The 21,998-nt window shown below is 36.1% G+C and overlaps 1 protein-coding gene across 1 annotated transcript in view; it reads left to right on the plus strand.

Annotated features, from left to right (window-relative positions):
• The window catches only part of Stt3b (STT3 oligosaccharyltransferase complex catalytic subunit B), an 83,319-nt gene that overhangs the window by 16,075 nt on the left and 45,246 nt on the right, over window positions 1-21,998 (plus strand). The window contains exons 2-3 of the mRNA XM_048348607.1: window positions 13,109-13,217; window positions 17,135-17,422. Coding sequence (XP_048204564.1) covers window positions 13,109-13,217; window positions 17,135-17,422 — 397 coding nt within the window. The remainder of the gene's footprint in view (window positions 1-13,108; window positions 13,218-17,134; window positions 17,423-21,998) is intronic.

The raw sequence follows: 21,998 nt of genomic DNA on the forward strand, positions 1-21,998 counted from the left end.
ATCACAGCTTGGATAATCAATAAGAATGAAATAAGTTACTTTCCACTAAAACATCTTTGCAATGGAAATAGCTTTGTCTATGTCTATTGAGAAGATTGAGTGCAGCAGATCTTTATTGTAGAGTGAAAAGTCCTTTAAAAAAATACTATTAATCAAACCCTAACAGTATGCTTGGCTGGTCAGCTTTTTTAATTGTGCTATTATTTCTCCCATGTAATAATGAAATTATTCCTGTGAACCCTAAAATGTTGAAATGATCTCACAGAAATAACAAAAACAAATGCCAATCTTTTTGTCAGTTGTGGGGCTTGAACTCAGAGCCTGGGTGCTGCCCCTGAACTTTTTCCGCTTAAAGCTAGGGCTCTGTCACTTTGAGCCACAGGGCCACTTCCAGTTTTCTGGTGGTTATTTGGAGATAAGAGACTCATGGACTTTCTTGCCTGGGCTAGCTGCGAACTGTGGTCCTCAGATCTCAGCTTCCTAAGTAATTAGGATTACAGGCATGAGCCACTGACACCCAGCTCAGTTTGTCTTTTAAACAATACAGTGAATTTGGTATGGTGGCTCTCACCTGTCCATTTACTCAGGAAGCAGAGTTAGGGGAGATTAATTCAAGGCTACCTTGGGCAAAGGATTAGACTTTCAACCAGTAAAAGCTGGCCATAATAGAGTGTGCCTGTAATTCCAACTATTTGGGAAGGGTATGTCAGGATAATTTGTCAGGCCAGCTACAACAAAAATAAGAGACTCTATCTGGAAAATAAAGCAAGAAGGACTGAGATTATGGCCCAAATAGTAGACTGCCTGCCTAACAAGCCTGAAGCTCTTTATTCAAAAGTGACATTACTGGGGGTGGGAAGATGGCCTAGTGGCAAAGTGTGATTGCCTCCTATACATGAAGCCCTCGGTTTGATTCCCCAGCACCACATATATAGAAAACGGCCAGAAGTGGCGCTGTGGCTCAAGTGGCAGAGTGCTAGCCTTGAGCAAAAAGAAGTCAGGGACAGTGCTCTCAGGCCAAGGCCCAGGACTGGCAAAACAAAAAACAAAAAACAAAAAACTCCAGTACCACAAAAATAAGTATGTAAATTGTATTGTAGTGAGCATTTGTACTCATTGACCTTTAGGACATGTATGTTCTTAATTTTTAGAGTTTAATAAGCTTCCTAAGTGAAAGTTTAACTTTAATTCCCAAGTCATTTTTACTTTATACTACAGCTAAAAAAGGCTTTTATTTTAATATGCTGGTCAGCTTTCTGGTATTTGAAAAAGGTGCAGAATAGTGAAAGTATGTGAGGTACATGAAATATAATCTTAAAACTATGTTCAAAGTAGGACAATAAACTTTAGTAGGAGCCTCTTACTCTCTTAAAATATTTAAAAGATAGTATTTTGAAGGTTAAAATGAGCCAGATACTTTTTTAAAAGGGAGATCTTCTGCTTAAGATTATTTTGGTTGTTTGAACAACTTACTAAATTTAAATAAAGCGCTCAGTATAAATAGCTTTTGTATAAAAAGTTTTCCTTTTGAAATAGTCATTCAGGACATTTAAAAGTATAAACTAAGTTGTGGTATAACTACTGGAAATGAATAAAAATAGTGTGTATGTATTACATTTTTTTACTAAATTGAAGTACATTTAATAAAATACAACTTGCATATAAAATTGAATGTGCATAGAATATATAATTAATGATAAACACCTTGTAAATTTACTCAACTATCAATCTAGAACATTACCAGTTATTTCACATCTATTTGTGTTTTTTCCTATCCCTAGGGGATAAGCCCCTCGCTTTCGTCTGTTAGTGCTAGGATACTATTACTCTGAGTTTTAGCATTTCTTTACCATATTTTAAAAAGCCTGTATGTCTGTGAACTGTCAGTAAGTTTTCTTTGGTAATTAAAAAGTGCTACCCTACATAAAATTTTTTGACTTGGCATTTATAAATTTGCTAGCTGACAAGTATTTGGAATTCTAATAATTTCCTTATTGTGAACAATGTTGAGAATGCTAAAACTTTACTGCATATATGTGCATGTTTGTGCTGGAATTGTATTGAAAGATACAGAATATTCTAAAACTTAGTGGCAAAATAGCACTTTATTATTTAACAATTCTGTGGGTGGAAGTGGGAAATTATCCTAGTTCACATGTCAGTTGGGTTGTTGAGATGATTATAGTTATCTGGAAGCTCAGAAGTTACTAGTTAATTGGGGCTAGATGCCTAGACAGCTGAGAGTTACATGGACTTTTGATAACCTTCATCTTGGGCTGTTGGCTCTTGTTTTTATTTACTTGGGTTGCCTTACAACTTGGCTACCGGGCTCCAGGAAAGCATTCCAGAAGGGAGGCTTGGGCTTGGAGAAGACAGAGAGCATCACTTGTACAACATAGGTTGACTTCAAAGTCAAAAAAGTATGCATATATTATAAGTAGAATTGTCTAGGGACATTTTGGAAATAGTACCACAATATGTTTATCATTTAGTATTGCTTTATGTATTCGCCACAGGTTTAGTTTTCTTTTTTGAGATGAGCACTCTTCCTGCTGTCTCTCAAGTGCTGGGATTACAGGTATGTGTCGCCGTACCTGGCCCTAGGTAGTATTTTTTTTTTTTTTTTTTTTTTTTGGCCAGTCCTGGGGCTTGGACTCAGGGCCTGAGCACTGTCCCTGGCTTCTTGCTCAAGGCTAGCACTCTGCCACTTGAGCCACAGCGCCACTTCTGGCCATTTTCTGTATATGTGGTGCTGGGGAACCGAACCCAGGGCCTTATGTATACGAGGCAAGCACTCTTGCCACTAGGCCATATCCCCAGCCCTTTTTTTTTTTTTAAGGATTTTTCTTTTTATTTTCCTAGAGAGCAGCTGTTGGTAGGGTGAGTAAATAAGAACATGCTGTTTTCTCTTACAAAACTAGAAAATAGTAGTTGTCTATTAGGAAAGAAGTACCCTGATGACACATGCTAAATTTGTTAAATTTATTAAAAAGTACATTCATTTTCATTAAACAGCCTGTATTTTCCACACTTCCTATACTTTCTTCAAACAGGATTATCCTCAAGCTCATGTGTAAGGTGTAATGCCTGTGCTATTTAGGAAATCAGTAATTGCTAATTTTTACACCAAACTTGGTTTGACAGGATGATTAATTTTTATCATTAATTTTAATTATCCTGGGCAGTATTTTAATTGGGTTAGTTTTTAAAAAATTATTTATTAGCAGTTTATATCTATCTATAAGCTACCTATAGTTTATATGTTATGTAGCATTCATTATATATATGATGTTTAAATCTAGGTTAAATTTATCGCGGTTTCTGTTTTCATTTGTGTCTTATTGATCTTCACAACAACCCTGTAAATATCCTAATAGATATTTTTATTCCTCCCATTTTACATATGAACTAAGAATGTGGCTTTGCTGATGTCGATGACTCAAGCTTGTAATCCTAGCTGTTCAGAAGACTGAAATCTGAGCTTTGGAGTTTGAAACCAGCCTGGGCAGGAAAGTCCTTGAGACTTATATCTAGTTAATCACCAAAAAGCCAGAAATGGAAAGAAGCATGATTCAGTGGTAAAGCATCATCTCTGAGCAAAAAGCCAATGGCTAGTCAGTCCCAGGCTCTGAGTTGTGAGTACTGGCCAAAAAAAGAAGGAAGGACAATTAAAAAGAAATAATAATGTGGGTTTCAAGTCAGATAATCTCCAAAGGTCACAGTTTGTTATGAAGAAAAGTACTTATGAAGGTATGCAATCATAAATCCATATAGTACTTGTGTCAACCTACTTAATTTGCCCTTTTTCTTTAGGTCTGAGGCATGAGAATTTTACGTTATATTTTATTTATGACCAAAAAGTATGACTTTTTGTTATACAGAGATTGAGGACAGATAATGCTAGATGACTTGTCCAGGGTGGTGACACTGGACAGATAATGCTAGATGACTTGTCCAAGGTGATGGCACTATCAACAGTAATTCAGCCCCTTTTTCTTCTCTAAATTATTAAGTTTTCCTCTAAATTATTCACTTGGATCATTCATCTAGTATCAGCAAATACATTTCATACTCTTCTAGATAGCTGGACTATTGCCTGCCATCAGTGCTTTTTTGTAAGGTTAAGCTGGAATTCTCAGAAGAATAGAAAAGCATTTGCTAATATTTGAGATTTTTCCACTTCCAAGCATTGTCATGGAAATTAAGATTCTTATGTTGTGGCCAAAATATTTTTTCAAAGTTACATTGGAATTAAGAAATACCCAAAGGGCTGGGAGTGCAGCTTAGCGGTAGAGTGCTTGCCTAGCATACACAAAGCCCTGGGTTCAGTTCCTCAGTGCCACATAAACAGAAAAACCCAGTAGTAGTGCTGTGGCTTAAGAGGTAGAATGCTAGCCTTGAGCAAAAGAAGCTCAGGGACAGTGCCTCAAGGCCCTGAGTTCAAGCCTAGGACTGGCAGGGGAGGGAGGGAGGGAGACCCAAATGTTTGCCTTATGCACTTTAAGACTGTGGGCATTTATCAAGTACAACTGATTTGCTTTAAAACTGAAATGCGAGAGATAAATTCCGAATTCCAAAATGCAAAACTTTGAACAACTTTCTCTTAATACCTAAACAGATGTAAACAAAATTATAGACATTTCTTCCCAGCCTTCAAATTAGGAAGATTTGTTCTTTGTATATTTTCCCTATATGTTTAAGATACTTCCGTCTAACTCTCTTGTGTAAAAGCAGTGCTTTAGGTAGTGTCATCTATTTTCAGGTCATTTCAGCTTTCTTAGATCTAAGGTTCAAAGGCATAACAAATTGCAATATGATACTGCTCATTGAAAGGATCTTTTGGCATGTAGTTGAACACAGAACATCTTAAACTTTGACCCAAGAGTAAGGTTTAGGGAACATGCCTGTAATCCCAGCACTCAGATCTCACGGGCTATAGGATCCTGAATTTCAGGTGAGCCAGGCATACATTGTGTGACCCTGTCTCAAAAAACAAGCGAATACAAAAAAGATTTGGACTCATAAATGTTTTTTGCCTGTGATTCTGTTGCCTGACCAAAGCTTTAATTTTACTGCAGATTCCTTGGGTAAAGAGTTTGTTGTCTTTAGTCAAGAAGTAAACCGCATATAGTGTTTTGCTGTTATGTTACCATAAAAGTACATTGTCATGTAACAAAAGCCAGAATGTACCAGGATGAATCATAGTATAGGCTATTTGAAAAACTAGGAAGGAAAAATTAGGGCCCTTAAAAGTTCAGTAGATGAAGACTAGAGGTATATAGCTCAGTGAAGTGCTTTCTTGCTTAGTGAGCCCTAGAGGTCAAATATGAGGTCGCCAGTATCAAATATAAATATATTTGTTATTCTCAAAATGTACAGGTTTTTAAATAGATTATTAAACATGGTGATTTCTTGGAGTATAATACAAGTACTATTTTGTAGAAATTAATAGCTTTTAAAGCTTTATATAATTTGCTCTCCTCCTTTCTCCCTCTTTTGTTCTCCTTTTTCTTTCTTGTTACTGAGATAAAACTCAAGACCTGTGCTTACCAGGCAACAAACACTCTACTACTTGAACCACACCCCTAGACTATTTGCTTTTAGTTTATTAGATAGAATCTTAAACTTTTGCCTACGCTGGCCTTGGACCACAGTACTCCACTCCCACTCTAGGATTAAGAGGTGTACAGCCATGCTAGGCTTAAGAGAGAGAGAGAGAGAGATAACAACAAAGAGAAAAACCTGTTTCCATTTCCTGGGGACCATTTCAATAAATGATCAGAGGCACATAGGCATTGTGCCTTGAACCGTGTGTGTGTGTGTGTGTGTGTGTGTGTGTGTGTGTGTGTGTGTGTGTGTGTGTGTGTGACTGTGGTTTGAACTTAGGACTTTGTGCTAGTTAGGCTGGTACTCTACCATTTGAAACACAGCCCTTCTTTTTTGTTTTGGAGATAGAGTCTAGCAGACTTTATCCAGCTAGCCTCAAGCCTTGAGCTCTTTTAGATCTAAGATGGGACTGTTTTTGGTTAATGGGTAATAGGAAGAAGTATACCGTGTGCATTGTAATAGCTTTCTTTATTTTTGTTTTGGGGTTTTTTTTTTTTGCCAGTCCTGGGCCTTGGACTCAGGGCCTGAGCACTGTCCCTGGCTTCTTTTTGCTCAAGGCTAGCACTCTGCCACTTGAGCCACAGCGCCACTGTATGTGGTATGTATGTGGTGCTGGGGAATCGAACCCAGGGCTTCATGTATACAAGGCAAGCACTCTTGCCACTAGGCCAGCCCAGCTTTCTTTATTTGTACATCTCTTTTTTTCCCCCCTCATGTGTGCTGGTTCTAATGCTTGAACTCTCAAGGCCTGGGAGCACTGTCCCTGAGCTCTACCTCTTGAGCCACAGCTCCACTTCTGTCTTTCTGGTGGTTAATTGGAGATAATTCTCACAGTTCCTGCCCAAACTGGCTTACAGTTGTTATTCTCAGATTTCAACATCCTGAGTAGCTAGGATTTACAGGAATGAGCCACTGCACCTGGCTTACATCTCACTTTTAAATGGGAAGATTCAGAGTGGCTTCAGAAGACATCAAGGTATTTTCAGCCTTTAAACAGCCCTTCGTTTTCTCTTATTTTGCTGAGAAGTAGATACACAAGTACTTTGTCTAAAGTACTGGGTGCTTGCTGCTTATGAAGGTGAATTAAAATGCCCCTATCAGTTGTAAGAGTAGTGGTTAGGGCAGTCATCTTAAGATCCAGTTGCAACTGTTTGTATGTAAATGAGTGTATTTGTGGTAGTACTCACTTGGCATTTGTTACCTTTTTTTAAAAATGCATCATTAGTAATCCACTGATTTGAAATTTCTGTATTAATGCTAGTTTATGGCATAAACACATGAGTTTGTGTATTCTAAGTTTTAAAATTAGCTGTATGTTTAATGTGATTACCAAGACAGTGTTTGTATCACTTGGTGAGAGTGGATTTAGATTGTTTTAGTAATCACAGTAGATTTTGCCCTGCTGTGTATTTAATAATATAGCTGGTCAATCTGGCATGCTGTTTGTTTTTTTGTTTCTTTTTTTCCCCAATCATTAAGAATCTTTATTTTACTTCAAATCAAACTAATAGAACAATAAAATAAGAATACTACTTTCCACTCATGAAACATTTTTATGATCACACTGACCAATAGAAAAATGAAATCCCTGAGGACTTGCCAACAATAAATAATATACTCAAAATAGAATGTTCTGAGTACAAAGGAAAATTTCTCAAACACATTTGGTATAGTAGGGGAAGTCAGTGGAGTGGCCCTTTGCAAACTTGAGTTTCTCAGGATACCCATCTGAATGCTGTTTGTTTTTGATTCTTCACTAGATGACAGGAATAATAAAAAGTACACTGAAACTCCAGTTATAGTTTGTGCCCTTGGCTGTGCTGTACTTTTACCTTGTTTGAAGGTAGTTTTAAAATTTGAATTGTACATATGAAGTTTCTCAACTAATGGGACTTAGCTCTATAGGAAAGCTTGGGAAGGTATAACATGATATACAAGAAAGAGTAGAAAACCTTTAAGATTTAATCTTTAGGCTAATAGTTGATATTTGGTTTTCACCTTTTATGCAACTATTAATTTTTACTTATTTACTTTAATTCTGTTCTGTTTATGTTGACATCAGTAGTTAGTTGCTCATTTCCTTTACAGTAGTCCTGGTTGCTTTTATTTTTTTATTTATTTATTTTTTTTGGCCAGTCCTGGGCCTTGGACTCAGGGCCTGAGCACCATCCCTGGCTTCTTCCCGCTCAAGGCTAGCACTCTGCCACTTGAGCCACAGCGCCGCTTCTGGCCGTTTTCTGTATATGTGGTGCTGGGGAATCGAACCTAGGGCCTCGTGTATCCGAGGCAGGCACTCTTGCCACTAGGCTATATCCCCAGCCCCTTGCTTTTATTTTTTAACAGGATGCATACCTGTTAACTTGGGTAGTTTTAATCATTTCATGCATAAAAATCTTGAACTATATTTTGCAAACAAGTTCTTAAGAATATTTGTGTAAAGTTTTTTTGCAAAATAGATTATTATTATTACCAGTCCTAGGGCTTGAACTTAGGGCCTGGGCACTGTCCCTGACCTTCTTTTGCTCAAGGGTAGCATTCTACCACTTGAGCCACAGCACTACTTCCAGCTTTTTCTGTTTATGTGGTGCTAAGGAATCGAACCCAGGGGTTTCATGCATGCTAGGCAAAGCACTCTACCACTAAGCCAGATTCCCAGACCTAAAATGGATTATTTTTAAGAGATCCTACAGCGTGTTAATGACAAGTTGTTACTACTAGTCATTCAGGGCTTAACACAGGTTTCTGGCTATGACTAACAATTATGCCAAAATTGGGAATCTTGAGACGTCACAATCATCTATTGAACTTCTTCTGTCCTTTTGTTTTCAAAGCAATTTAAGAAAGTGCTTAAATCCCAAGGTTCAGAGTTGCATTCTAATGCATTTTAAGAGAACTTTGTTAATGGATTTTTGTACTTACTTTACTTTTGAAACCTTTCATCAAATGAGAGTTTACATAAAGCCCAATATATAAACATACAAATAAGAATTACTTAAAAGTTATGTGTTTGCTCAAAAGTAGTCACAGCGAATCTTCTTGGAATTTCTGCAGTATTTGGGGACAGTTTGAATTTTAAGGTTCACAGTACCCAGAAGATAGTGCAAGTGATTATATGCATTGATTGGTGTATTTCTATTTGGATTTATATTGTGGTGGTTCTTAAGTGTGTAGGCAGTGGAGTTATAGCTGCCCAGTTCAAATCCCTTGTAGGCTGCTTCATGACTGACTTTAGACAAGTTATATAACTTTGTGCCTTAGTATAATCATCAATGTTCTATCTACTGTAAAGATTTATGCACAATGATTAAATGAAAAACATTCTTAAAAGTGTTAGACCAGTGTTAACAAAGTTTAAAAAAATTGTAAGTATTCAAAGTGCAACTTATTACTACTCTAGGATATCTTTCTGTTCATTAAACGCTGATTCTTCTATTCAGGTACTTGATTATTTACCTACAACAGCTCTTTCCCTTGACTCTGATTAGCTACTAGCATTCTTTTTATTAAAAAAATTTTGGGGGGTGGGTAATGTGCTGGTACTGGCTCTTGAACTAGAGGCTTGTTCTCTATTATTTGAATTACACCTCCACCTCCAGGTCTTTGTTGGTTAACTGGGGATAAGATCTCTTGGGCTTATCTGCATTGGCTGGCTTTGAGTAGCTAGGGTTACCGGCATGGGCTTCCAGCTCCCAGCCCTACTTCCATTCTTAAATGTCTCACAGATGAGATTTTATACATTCATTCAAACATTACATTGTATTCAAAATATACATTGATTCTACCCACTCCTCCTTTTCTTTTTCTAATTTCATTCTTTAGTTGGACTTTTTCTTGAGTTTCAGACACTCTTGTTACAATCTATAATTCTGAGTATGTGAGTGTGTCAACTCTGGGCCTTGAACTCAAGGCCTGAGCACTCCCCCTTAGTTTTGTTGAACCACAGCTCCATTTCTTCACAATAGCTTTCTGGTGGTTAATTGGAGATCGGATATCCTATCCAGGCTGGCCTCAAACAATGGTCTTCATATCTCAGCCTTCAGAGTAGCTAGGATTACAGGAGTGAACCACCAGCATTTTGTGGAATTCTGGAGCTTGAGCTCAGGGCCTGGTTGCTGGCCCTCAGCTTTTTTCATTAAGGCTGACAACTCTTACCACTTGAATCACAGCTCCACTGGAGATGAGAGTGTCTGACTTTCCTGCCTGGGATGGCTTGGAACCACAATCCACATTATCTCACCCTCCTGAGTAGCTAGGATTGTAGGCATTGAGCCACAGTTATGTAACAGTATAATGATTTAGTTTATGTGTACTGCATGTGAGCTCCAGGAGAACAGAATGCTTTTTTCAGTTCTCTATTCCAAGTTCCTAACAAAATCTTGGTACAGAGTAGTTTCTCAAGGAATTTAAAAAATGATTATTTGTAAAAGTGGGGATAACCAATGTCAGTCTCATGAAGTAGCATTTTGTAGAAAGTGCATGCTAATCTAATATCTTGTCAGATAAGACTTCAGCCCTGAGCCATAACTTAGAATGTATATCCTCTCTCTCTCTTTCTTTCTTTCCCCTCCTTTCTCTAGTCTTTGAGTCACTACATTTTTATTTCTTTTTAACACACAAAGATGTTTACTATCTTCAGGTGTAAAAAGAATAGTGATAAATTACAAGAAGGAATAAATGTGTGTAACAGCTTGTTACGGAGTCGATGTACAAATACCAATAGATTATTGCCATTGTGGTCAAAACAATTTTTTAAATATAATTTTATTGTTATTGTTAAGGTGTTGTACAGAAAGAGAGGTTACCATTTCATAAGTCAGGGAATGAGCACAATTCTTTCTGGGCAGTGTCTTCCCTTTCTTCACTTTCCTCCAGTTTCCCACTCCCATCCCTGCCCACAAGTTGCATAGTTAATTTTCTACATAGTATCTACTGAGTACTGTGCCTGCATTTGCCATTGAAAATTGTTCTAAATCTGAGTAAGGATGTTCAAGGCCTCTAAGGAGAGGCCTCTGAAGAGACATAAAAGAAAACTTGAATTAAGGAGCCAAATTATTTATGTATGGGTTGAATGCAGACTCAGTGTAAAGATGTTGATTTTCCCCAAAATGATTTGTAAATGCAATTTTAGTGCCAAGTGTTTTGAGAGAAATTGACAAATTTATTTTAAAGTTAATGTGGAAATGTAAAGAGACAAAAACAAAAATTTTAAAAATTGGTCTTAAAAAAATCAAAAAATTTTTTCCAGATAACAAGATTTGCTTTAAAGCTGTAGTAATGAAGATAATGTGATCCGTGCAAGAATGGGCATAAATACCACTTAAATCGAGTACAAAAAGCAAAACCAGATTCAGATAATTAGTTTTAATAATTAGGAAAAATTTTAAATTGGACCCTATTTCTCAACACACGTAATAATTCCAGGTATATTAAAGAGATCTAAATAGGTGAATTATAAGTTGTAATGAAGAACCCAAGGTTCTTACTATCTAGGGTAGCAAAGAACTTTTTTTCAGTCTTTTTTCCTTTCCTAATACTTTCTATTTCTTTCCTCTCCTTACCTTCCTTCTTCAAAGGCACTAGCCTCCTGGCAAAAGTGATAAATTTAGGTTTACATCAAGTTTTTTTCTTTTTTAAGAATTATCAGTAATGAAAAGAGAAGCAGTAGAATAGGAGACAATTTGTAAAATTGGCAAAAGATAAAAAAAAAATTCCTACTCAAATCAGCTAAAAAAATGTGGCTAGAACTTCAACATACAAGATACTTTTTAGAGAGCTATCCAGCATTAAATGGGCTCCCTAAAATGAACAGACCAATTTAACTTTACTTTCTGGAAAGTAAAGATGCTGTCTTAAGTGTCTGTTATCTTTTTTGGGGGAGTGTTAATCAAGTAAATAGTAAATTACATCTCCCAAGTACTAGGAAGTTCACTGGGGTTTGGGTACAGCATTCCCTAGAAATGTATTGAAGTTTGAAGAATGAGTTTGCTGGGTTAAATGGGTAACAACAAATCTGGCTGAGGGGATTAGCACTCTTAAGATTCTATGGTAGGAGGGAATTGTGTAAATCTGAAAGAATGAAAAGTGAGTTTATGAAAAGTAGGTATGAATAAAGTTATGTTAGAGCTAGGCCATTGGTTTCAACCATGTTAAGAAGTAGATGTTTGTCATCTTTAATGTAAAGAGATGAAGCTTTTGAATAGTTGAGTGGAGATTTGTATTTTGAAAGACTTTACTATTTGAGAAATGGTATACAGATTGTGGAAAGATTTGCAGTAGTTTTGCTAAATGATAGCTTGTAATGGAGTAGCAGAGCAGAAAAATGGACACATTTTGCAGACATTTAGGAGTTAAAATGACAGGTGTGTGATGATTTGTATAGATATGAGAAGGAACTCTTCAGTTGTACAAGGAAGTTACAATCTAATGTGTCCATTTATGTATACCATGTCTTGATTATTAGAGTTACCTCTTCCGTCATTCTCCCTCCCATCCCCCAGACCCCTTTTCCCAACTGTATTATTTCCTAATTCTTTGTTCACTTGTATGCATCAAATGCTATGAATATATTCATTACACACCCTCTTCCTCCAACAGTATCATTTCCTACTTCCATTTTCATGTGTTATTGAGTATTGTGACTGTATTTGTGTACCACTCCTTTTTATCTGCTTGTCTATCCTCTTTAGTTCCTACTATCTAGACTTGATTCAGCTTTCTCAATCATTTTGTTAACTGTTACTTGTTCAAAGGAGTTACCATCATCGAACCTCACTCCTGCATATACTATACTTTAGCTAGTTTGATCATATATATGTATATGTGTGTATATATAGATGTGTACATATATGAATTTGATTCTATATGTATTTTTACCAATTTTTTTTAGGACTAACATCCACATATGAGAGAAAACATGCTCCCTTGATACATCTGAGCTTGCTTTACTCAGCATGATTTTTTTTTCTTAAAGATCCATTCGCAATCCTCAGATTATGAGCTACCCAGCCTCCTGAATAGCTAGGATTGCAGGCATGATCCACAGGCACCCAGCACTATTGTTTTGGTTCCAGGACTATTGTTTTGGGGGTGTCTTACCAACTTTTTTGCCCTGGCCATCCTTGAACCATGGTCCTCCCAATCTTTATCTTCACAAGTAGCTGAATCTTGTCAATGCTACTTAATCCTGTGAATGTTACGATGAATTCTATGGACCCTTGCCTCTTTTAAAATTCAAATTATGGCCCCCCCCCCACTCTGGACCCTAAATGTTAATTCCAACACTACCAGTTTCATAGGTGTGGACATAGGAGGGAAAGAGATTTCGTTATTTTAAAGGTATAAACTGATTCTGTTGATATTTTCAATTATTTTACTGCTACTTAAATTTAAGAAAAATGTCTAGAAAGGTATTTTGTATAGCCACAGACTGTAATATTGAAAAGATAGAGGAATTTCTATTGAGCAACTTGATAACATTTCTTTTTTGTTGTTTTTCTTCTAGGTTTAACTATAGATCAACACATCACCTTGCATCTCATGGGTTTTATGAATTTTTAAATTGGTTTGATGAAAGAGCGTGGTATCCACTAGGAAGAATAGTAGGTGGTACTGTAAGTATATTAACAATTTGTGTTAATTGTAAAGTTTTGTAGTTATTTGAGTGAATCATTAATTGCTAAGGGGAATTGGCTTCTTCACAACTTGGTATAGTTCATTAGTATATTTTCTATAACTGCTTGTTCAGTCAATATCTTCTTGAGCTCTTCCCCACAATCTGTTTTGTGGTTATGTCCCACTAGCCACTATTTCTGACATGTGGAGGGGATCTATTTAAATGCAAGTTGTATGTTCTTAGTTTATTCTGTAGCAACTTAATTAAGAAAAATCTTTTTTAAAAGGAGATACAAATTTAGAATAAACAGATAATTCTAAGTTTCCAGGCTATAAATCTAAATTATTCCAGGAAATTGAGAATTGATTATAGTTCGTGGAGAATGGTGTTGTCAAAAGAGGGAATATAGTTTTAGGATTTGGTATATAAGAAGAATTTTGTAAAGAAGATGAAAGACAGGGCAGCTGGGGAAACCTATATGTTTTTTGTTTTTTTTTCTGGATCAAGTTTCCAGAAATGTATTCAATTCCATTCAGTGTTTTTCTGAGTAAACTTGTGGCTGTTTACGGTTTTTGTTTTATTTTCTTCCTTCTTTCTTTCTTCCTTTCTTTTTGCATTTATCTTATTCTAACTACATAAGCTCACTTGCTTAGTAATTTCCAACCTCTGCTTGTTATTAATGAATGCCTTTTTTTTGAATGGGGTGTATTGGCATTTGAACTCAGGACTTTGGGTACTGTGCTGCTTGTGCCATACCTGTAACTCTTTTTACTCATTTGATTTTTTTGTTTGTTTGTTTGTTTGCTTGCTTGCTATTTTTGCCAGTACTTGGGTCTTAAACCCAGAGCTTTGTACTTGCTTGGCTTGCTTGCTCAGAGCTCTTGAGACACACCTCCAGCCTATTTTTGCCTTGGTTATTTTTTGGGGTGGGGTATCATTTTATGTTTAAGTCAGCCTAGGCTGTGATCCTCCTGTTTGTGCTTCCTGTGTTGCTGGGATGACAGGTTTGTGCCATTGCAAACAGCCATTGGTTGAGACAGTCTTGAGCTTTTTCCTTGGGCTGTCTTCAAAGTGTTACCCCTAAATTCTAACTCCCAAGTGGTAGGATTATTGGCTTGAGCCATGCTCTCTAACTATCACTTCTTATCTTGAATTCATCCTCAGTAGAGGCCATTTTTATCTGAGACTAAATAATATCCTAATATTTGGGACAATATTTGTAATAGTCTTTTTCATTTTTCTTTGTTGGGACGTTTAGATGTTCCACTGGTTTTAGGATAGTTTTTAGAGTCAAGTAATTTCTTGGCTTGTGGTTTCTTATACCTAATATTATAAATTTTATTCTATTTTGTTTTGTTTTTGCCAGTCCTGGGCCTCGGACTCAGGGTCTGAGCACTGTCCCTGGCTTCTTTTTGCTCAAAGCTAGCACTCTCCCACTTGAGCCACAGCGCCACTTCTGGCCATTTTCTATATATGTGATGCTGGGGAATCAAACGCTGGGCTTCATGTATACAAGGCAATCACTCTTGCCAGTAGGCCATATTCCCAGCCCTAATATTATAAATTTTAAACCTATGTTTACACATTTCAGTGAGTTTCTTTTTCACTCCTGTGTTCCTTCTCAAAACTCAAAAGGGAATCCAAGTTTCTAACTGCCTTCCTCGATGGATGAATTAAATTTCTTTTAGTTTAACAAATAGGAGTTGACTTGATTATGGGGATTATGGTCTCTGACCTCTAGAGAAATCCTTGGCCTTTTGAGTTTAAATAGACGTTTTTAAATTTAGAGGCATTTGGTTTTAATTCCTTTCATCTGATGCTTCTGTGTATTTTGGCTATTTTTTATGTGTTGGCTCATGTATTGACTTACCTTGAAAGGTATTTTCTAGTTCATTTCCGTTTTATTACTACTGGTAAAATTATTCAGTAAGACCTTGTGTTGCATCGAAGTAGAACAAAATTATTACTCTTATTAGTTTATCACTTAATAGTACTGGGGTATAAACTCAGGGCCTTGAGCTTGCTAAGCAAGCACTGTACTATTGGCTACTCGTTGAGCACTGTTTTGCATTCTTATTTTTAGATGGTGTTGTATGTACTTTGTGCTTGGCCTTCTTACACTGTGTTCCTATTTGTGTTTCCCTTTGTTGATGGGATGGTAGGTACATACCACCACCGAGATGGAGCTTGCCAAAGTTTATGTCATGGCTGGTTTCAAACCATGATTCCCCACTTTTTGCCATTGAAGTAGCTAGGATTATATATAAGTTATAGTCACTGCACTTAGCAACATTTGTATGTTTTTAAGAATGATGATGTTTTTAAAAAAAAATCTGTGTACACTCATTTAATATTCTATCTACTTTGTACCTGTTGCTGTTCTGAATGTTGAGAAATAAATTCTTGGTATTCTGAAGCTTATATTTGTAGGAGTTTTGAGCAGTTGCTAGCTGATAAATAGGATGTCAAATGACAAGGAAAGTTTTGGAGAAAAGGAATGTGTTAGAAAGCTAAAGGAGAGGATGTGCAGTTTTAAATAGTATAACAAGAAGCTGAAATTTTATAGATTCTTTTTTTATTGTCAAATTGATGTACAGAGAGGTTACAGTTTTATACGTTAGGCCTTGGGTACATTTCTTGTACTGTTTGTTACCTCCTTCCTCATTCTCCCTCCCCCCTCCCCCTTTTCCTCTTCCCCCATGAGTTGTTCAGTTGGTTTACACCAAACAGTTTTGCAAATACTGCTTTTGGAGTTGTTTGTCTTTCTATCCTTTGTCTCTTGATTTTGATATTCCCTTTCACTTTCCTAGTTCTAGTACCATTATATACATTATCCAGTGTATTCAGATGAGATACAGTGATAGTGCGAGTACACCACAGGAAGGGTTACAAGAGGATCATCAACAAAAGAAGCTACGGTTTCACAGGGCCTGTTGAAAGTAATTACAACAGTGATATAACACTCATTTCTATAACATGGAGTTCATTTCACTTAGCATCATCTTATGCGTTCATAGGGGCATAGCTATTAGGCTCTTGTGATCCTCTGCAGTGACAGCCTAAACCTGTGGTAATCCCTATGAGCGAAACCATAGAATCCATGTTTCTTTGGGTCTGACTCACTTCACTTAGTATAATTTTTTCCAAGTTCTTCCATTTCCTTACAAATGGGGCAATGTCATTCTTTCTGATAGAGGCATAAAATTCCATTGTGTATATGTACCACATTTTCCTGATCCATTCGTCTACTAAGGGGCATCTGGGTTGGTTTCATATTTTAGCTATGACAAATTGTGAAGAAGCTGAAATTTTAATATTTGATTGTGGGAAAAAAATTTAAAAAATCTCCTAGGATTTAACAGAGGATGCAGATATAAATGCATGTTTTAATAACTAAAGAATAGGTCATAAATTGTACTACAGCTCATGAATTATATTAATGTGATGTCCTCTTTTAGAATAAGGGTGAGTATAATGGTTACCTAGCCTCTTCTAGTTTAGTATTTCTCTTCTATCTCTAAATACTAAATAACTGACCACAAAATGTTATCTTTGAATTCACCCATTACTGGTTCTTAGCTTGTTTTATTTTCTAAATGTTGGATTTGAAATATGGGAAGACTTAGAAATTCAACTTTAATTTTGCATATAACTTATTTTGGTGTTGCCTATAGTTTAGCATTACATTTTCAATTTTAATTCTTTTCATGTATTTTTTATTAGACATTTCTTTCTATAAGCCTGTTCTTAACATTCAGTCCAAAAATATTGTATTTTTTGGCATATAAAAAAGCCAAATTTTTGAGATCTTAGCCTTGAACTTAGCATAAACAATATGCATTAAGGAAAAAGACTGGTCTTTTTCAGATATCTCATTTTAAATATAAATATTTCATGTTTTCTTTTCCCTCTTAGGTTTACCCAGGGTTAATGATAACAGCTGGCCTTATCCATTGGATTTTAAATACATTGAACATAACAGTTCACATAAGAGATGTTTGTGTATTCCTTGCACCAACTTTTAGCGGCCTTACATCTATATCTACTTTCCTGCTAACAAGGGAACTTTGGAACCAAGGAGCAGGACTTTTAGCTGCTTGTTTTATTGCTATTGTACCAGGCTACATATCTCGGTCAGTAGCTGGATCCTTTGATAATGAAGGCATTGCAATTTTTGCACTTCAGTTCACATACTACTTATGGGTAAGTAATACTCATTGTGTTGCTGTCATTAATTTCCATGACCTTTTTAATGAAATTCTTTAAATCCTGTACGTTACTCTTCATAATAAATTTAATACTAGGCAACGTTCCCCAGACATTTTTCTCTCTGAATACGAATATACACATACACAGTACAACTATTTTAATGTCCATGTATAAGTTTTGCTCTCCTTAACAATCACATTGTGCCCACTTTACAGATAATGGTAATGTCATAAATAAGTCATGTCTTTAAAAAAGATGGAGGGGCTGGGATTGTGGCTTAGTGGTTGAGTGCTTGCCTAGTATGCATGAAGCCCTGGGTTCAATTCCTCAGTACCACATGAACAAAAAACCAGAATTGATGCTGTGGCTCAAGTGGTAAGAGTGCTAGCCTTGAGCACAGAGAGCGACAGTGCCTAGGCCCTGATTTCCAAGTCCCAGGACTGGCAAAAAAAAGGGGGTGGGATGGGAGGGAGCTGAGGCATGCATGCCTCATGTGGTAGAGTACCTGACTAGCAAGGATGAGTCCCTAGTTCAAACCCCATTACTGTCAAAAACGAGGGAATTAGTGATTATCCATCTTGAACCTGTCAGCTGAGTGTGCTGTAATTCCAGCTATTGGGAGACTACTTAGGAAAGACAGACATGATAGCTCAAAGGTTTAAAATCTTATTTTAAAAACTAGCATTTATTTCATATTGGAAAATGATTTAAATTTAGTTAATTTTTTCTTCATAGAATATAATACTAATTATTGGACTAACTCAAACTTGCATTTATTTATTTAATTCTAGCTTATAAATTTCAGTAGTGGAAATTGCTCCAAAATATCTATGGGTCAGTATTTTTTTGGTAGCTGAGTGAGTGACAGAATTAGTTTTTCCCTCTCCCTTTAATAGTTATCTAACCTCATTTAAAACCACTTAGTGGATATTTTTGCTTTGGTCTAAAATTCTAGGTTGGCCATTACAATATGATCAATAGACAGTCTCTTCTTCTTGAGTTTAAAAACATGAAAAGCACCCATGGAGATGAAGATTTGGCAAATAGTAGGATATTGACGATGTTTCTTCATTGATTAAAAATATCTGTAGATATTTTTCATTTGTGTCTGCAGCTGAGAATAAAAACTTAAAAACTTTGAGATTTCTGACCTTGAACCATGATCTCTGTGCATGTGTGTATCTGTTACTGGAGCTTGAACTCTGGGCCTCCACTCTCACCTTGCTCTTTCACTCAAGGCTGCAGCCATTTGAGCAATATCTCCAATTCTGGCATTTTGCTATTTAATCAGAGATAAGCCTCTTAAGAACTTTTGTGCCCAGACTGATTTCAAATCATGATCTTCAGATCTCAGCTTCTTAGTTCCTAGGATTACAGGCATGAGCCACCATACTCCTTGTTTAATACCTTTTAATCATAAGTTTTTAACAATAAAAATGATACATTTAAGTAAGAGAGGTCTTTATAATATAGTGCCAATTAAAAATTAATTGGTATAGTCAAATAGATACAATGTGTAAATTGTATATGAATTGTAAACAGTGCAAACCATGGTATGTTTGTTTATACTTATTGTGAAAGTACAAAATACTGTTAGTATCCTTTTATATGCTAGCTTCATGATAGTGGTTTTTTTTTTTTTTCTGAGGATAAGTGGGTTATTGATAATGTGTTTATATCAGTTCAAAAATGCTTGCCTGTATGGTACTGGGGTTTCAGCTCCAGGCCTTGGTGCTTTACTCGGCAGGCATTCTACCACTTCTGCCCTAGCTTATTTTCTAGATAGGATCTTCATTTTTACTTAGGGTCAGATTCAGACCATAATCATTCTACCTTAGCTCCCACAAAGCTAGAATTATAGATGTTTTACACTATATTCAGCTTGTGTTGAGTGAGATAAGGTCTCCAGTTTAGGCTAGCCTCAACTCTTGATTCTTTGCCTCACATGTACTGGGATTATAGACATACACTATTGTATCTAGGTCTGTCGTTTTGATAGTAGCCATTTGGGATATGGAACCTTCAATGTAGTTTTGATTTGCCCCATTACTGGGCTAATGGTGTGGTTTTGTTATGATTTTCATATATGATTGGTGTCTTGTATTTTGACAAATTTTCAGTTCATTTACCCACGTAATTGGTTAGATTTGTTGTTTGGGTTTCTTACCTAGTCTGGATAATAATCCTCTGTCAGATTAGCTGGCAAAAATTTTCTTCCATTCTATAGGCTCTCTTTTCATTTTGGTAATTCTTTCTTTTGCATAAAGTCACCTTCCATACCTGTATCTTGTGTTTTCCCTGTGTGTAGCTATAGTGGTTTCAGCATTACAAGTCTTAAAGTCTTTCATCTCTTTTGAATTGACTTTCATATTGAGTAAGAGATAGGATTCTAGTTTCAGTCTTCTGCGTGTAGACATCTGTTTTTCCTAGCAACACTTGTTAAAGAGACTCTTTCTTCTCCATGGCATGTTTTTGGTAGCTATGTCAAGAATGAGAATTACTGTTTGTATTGTATGGGTTTGTATCTGGGTGTTCTATTTTATTGGTCTTCACTGTGTGGTGGTAGCACAATGTTTGTTACTGTAACTCTAAGTATAATTTGAAATAGTGATACATCTGTCTATCATTGTTCTACTCAGGGTTGCTTTGCCTATTTGGAGTCTTCTCTACTTGCATATAAATTTTAGGCCTTTTCCTGTTTCTGTGAAGAATATCATTGATGGGGATGATGGGGATTGCACTGAATTTGTTTATGATTTGTTTTGATAATGGCCGTTTCCAATAATACTAATTGTGACAGTCCATGGACATTGGAGGTCTTTCCATCTTTAGAATCTTGTTTCAGTGTCTTATAGTTTTTATTTACAGAAGTCTTCTTTCTTGATTAAGTTTATTAGGGGTTTTGTTTTGTTTTTTGCTGTAATGAATGAGATTGTTTTCCTGATTTCTCTGTTCTCATGTATAGAAAATCTACTGATTTTCTTTATGCAAATTTTTAAAGCAAGATATTAAAAATAGATAATTAGATTTAAAGAGAAAAAACTTGCAATGTTTAAAATTAGAAGAGTTGTGTTTGAAGTCCAATATAAAAGTTAAATTTTCACTCTTGGCAAGTTGATTGACACTTGTGAATCTCATTCAACTTCCTTCTAGTAAAACATGGAAAATGTTTGGTTATAGAGTTATTAAAACTCTTATTAAATATAATCATGCTTAAAGTTTAATTATCACCCATTGAAAGTGAAATAAACAGTTTTAACTACTTGTGTAAAATTGTTTGTAGCCCAAATGTGGAAAACTTTATTTTGGTGGTAGTGGGGTTTGGCCCTCATGTCTTCATACTAGCTAGGCTGGTGCCCCATCACTTGAACCACTCCACCTGCCCTTAAAGGTGAAAACATTTTATAATTTCTAAAGTACTTTTGTATGTTCTATATCCCTTTTCTGCTAGTGTCATAGCATCATTGTCTGTTTTTTTTTAAAGCACTATTTCCATATTAAAGATGTTATATGCCAGACACCAGTGGCCCACAAGCCTTGTAATCCTAGGTACTCAGGAGGCTGAAATCTGAGGATCAGGGTTCCAAACCAGCCCAGGCAGGAAAGTCCCCATGAGACTTATCTCCAATTAACTACTTCAAAACTGGACGTGACTCTGTGGCTCAAGTGGTAGAGCATTAACATTGAGCACAAAGAGGCTCATGAACAGCCCCAGGCCTTGAGTTCAAGCCTCACTACAAAAAAAGGTGTTATGGACTAAGTGCATATTTTTTACTTAGATTTATTTCCTACAGAGATGCTAATATTCATCTAGAGATTCTTAGTGATCTTTAGGATCAAGTGATTTAAGAGTGCAGTATGGCACCATACTACCTATGATTTAACTTACCCTTTGATTTCCAGCTCTATTATGGAGAGTTGTTTGAATTCCTACCCTTTGCCTATTTCATTAGTGCTAAAATAGAAGTAATAACAGTAGCTAAGTAATATAGTAGGACGGGCACATGTTTGTGGAATTTCCTTTGTTCCTTTGTCAAAGATTTATTTACATTTGTGTGGTTCTATTTTTAAGCTTTTTGTGTGTGGTACTGGGGTTTGAACACATGGCCTAATGTATTTGCTAGGCAGATGCTGTATCACTTTGTCTCTGTCTCTCAAGTACTTTACTGTTCCATTGATTTTGTTGTTGTTCTTTCACAGTATGAACTGTCTCTGTTTCTGTAGTTTAGAAGTCTTAAAGTCCTATTGTATCAGTCTTGTTAGTTGTTGTTGTTTTTTAATACTGTGTTGGCTATCCTGGATCTTTTAAAAAAATACTTCTTTAATTAAATTTTTAAAACAAAAATATTGCCAACTGTTGGTTCTTTCTATCTTTAGCACAGATAATCCTTCCATATATTTTCTTTTTTTCTGTGGTACAGGGTTTAAATTCAAGGCCACCACTACTTTGACCCATTCCCCTGGCCCCTTTGCTTTATTATTCAGATGAGTTCTCACATGTTTTTACCAAGGATGGCTTAAACTGTGATCCCCTTACTTTAGGCCTCATACATAGCTGGATTTATAGAAA

This window comes from Perognathus longimembris, chromosome 6 (assembly GCF_023159225.1).
Source record: "Perognathus longimembris pacificus isolate PPM17 chromosome 6, ASM2315922v1, whole genome shotgun sequence".
NCBI classification, from domain to species: domain Eukaryota; kingdom Metazoa; phylum Chordata; class Mammalia; order Rodentia; family Heteromyidae; genus Perognathus; species Perognathus longimembris.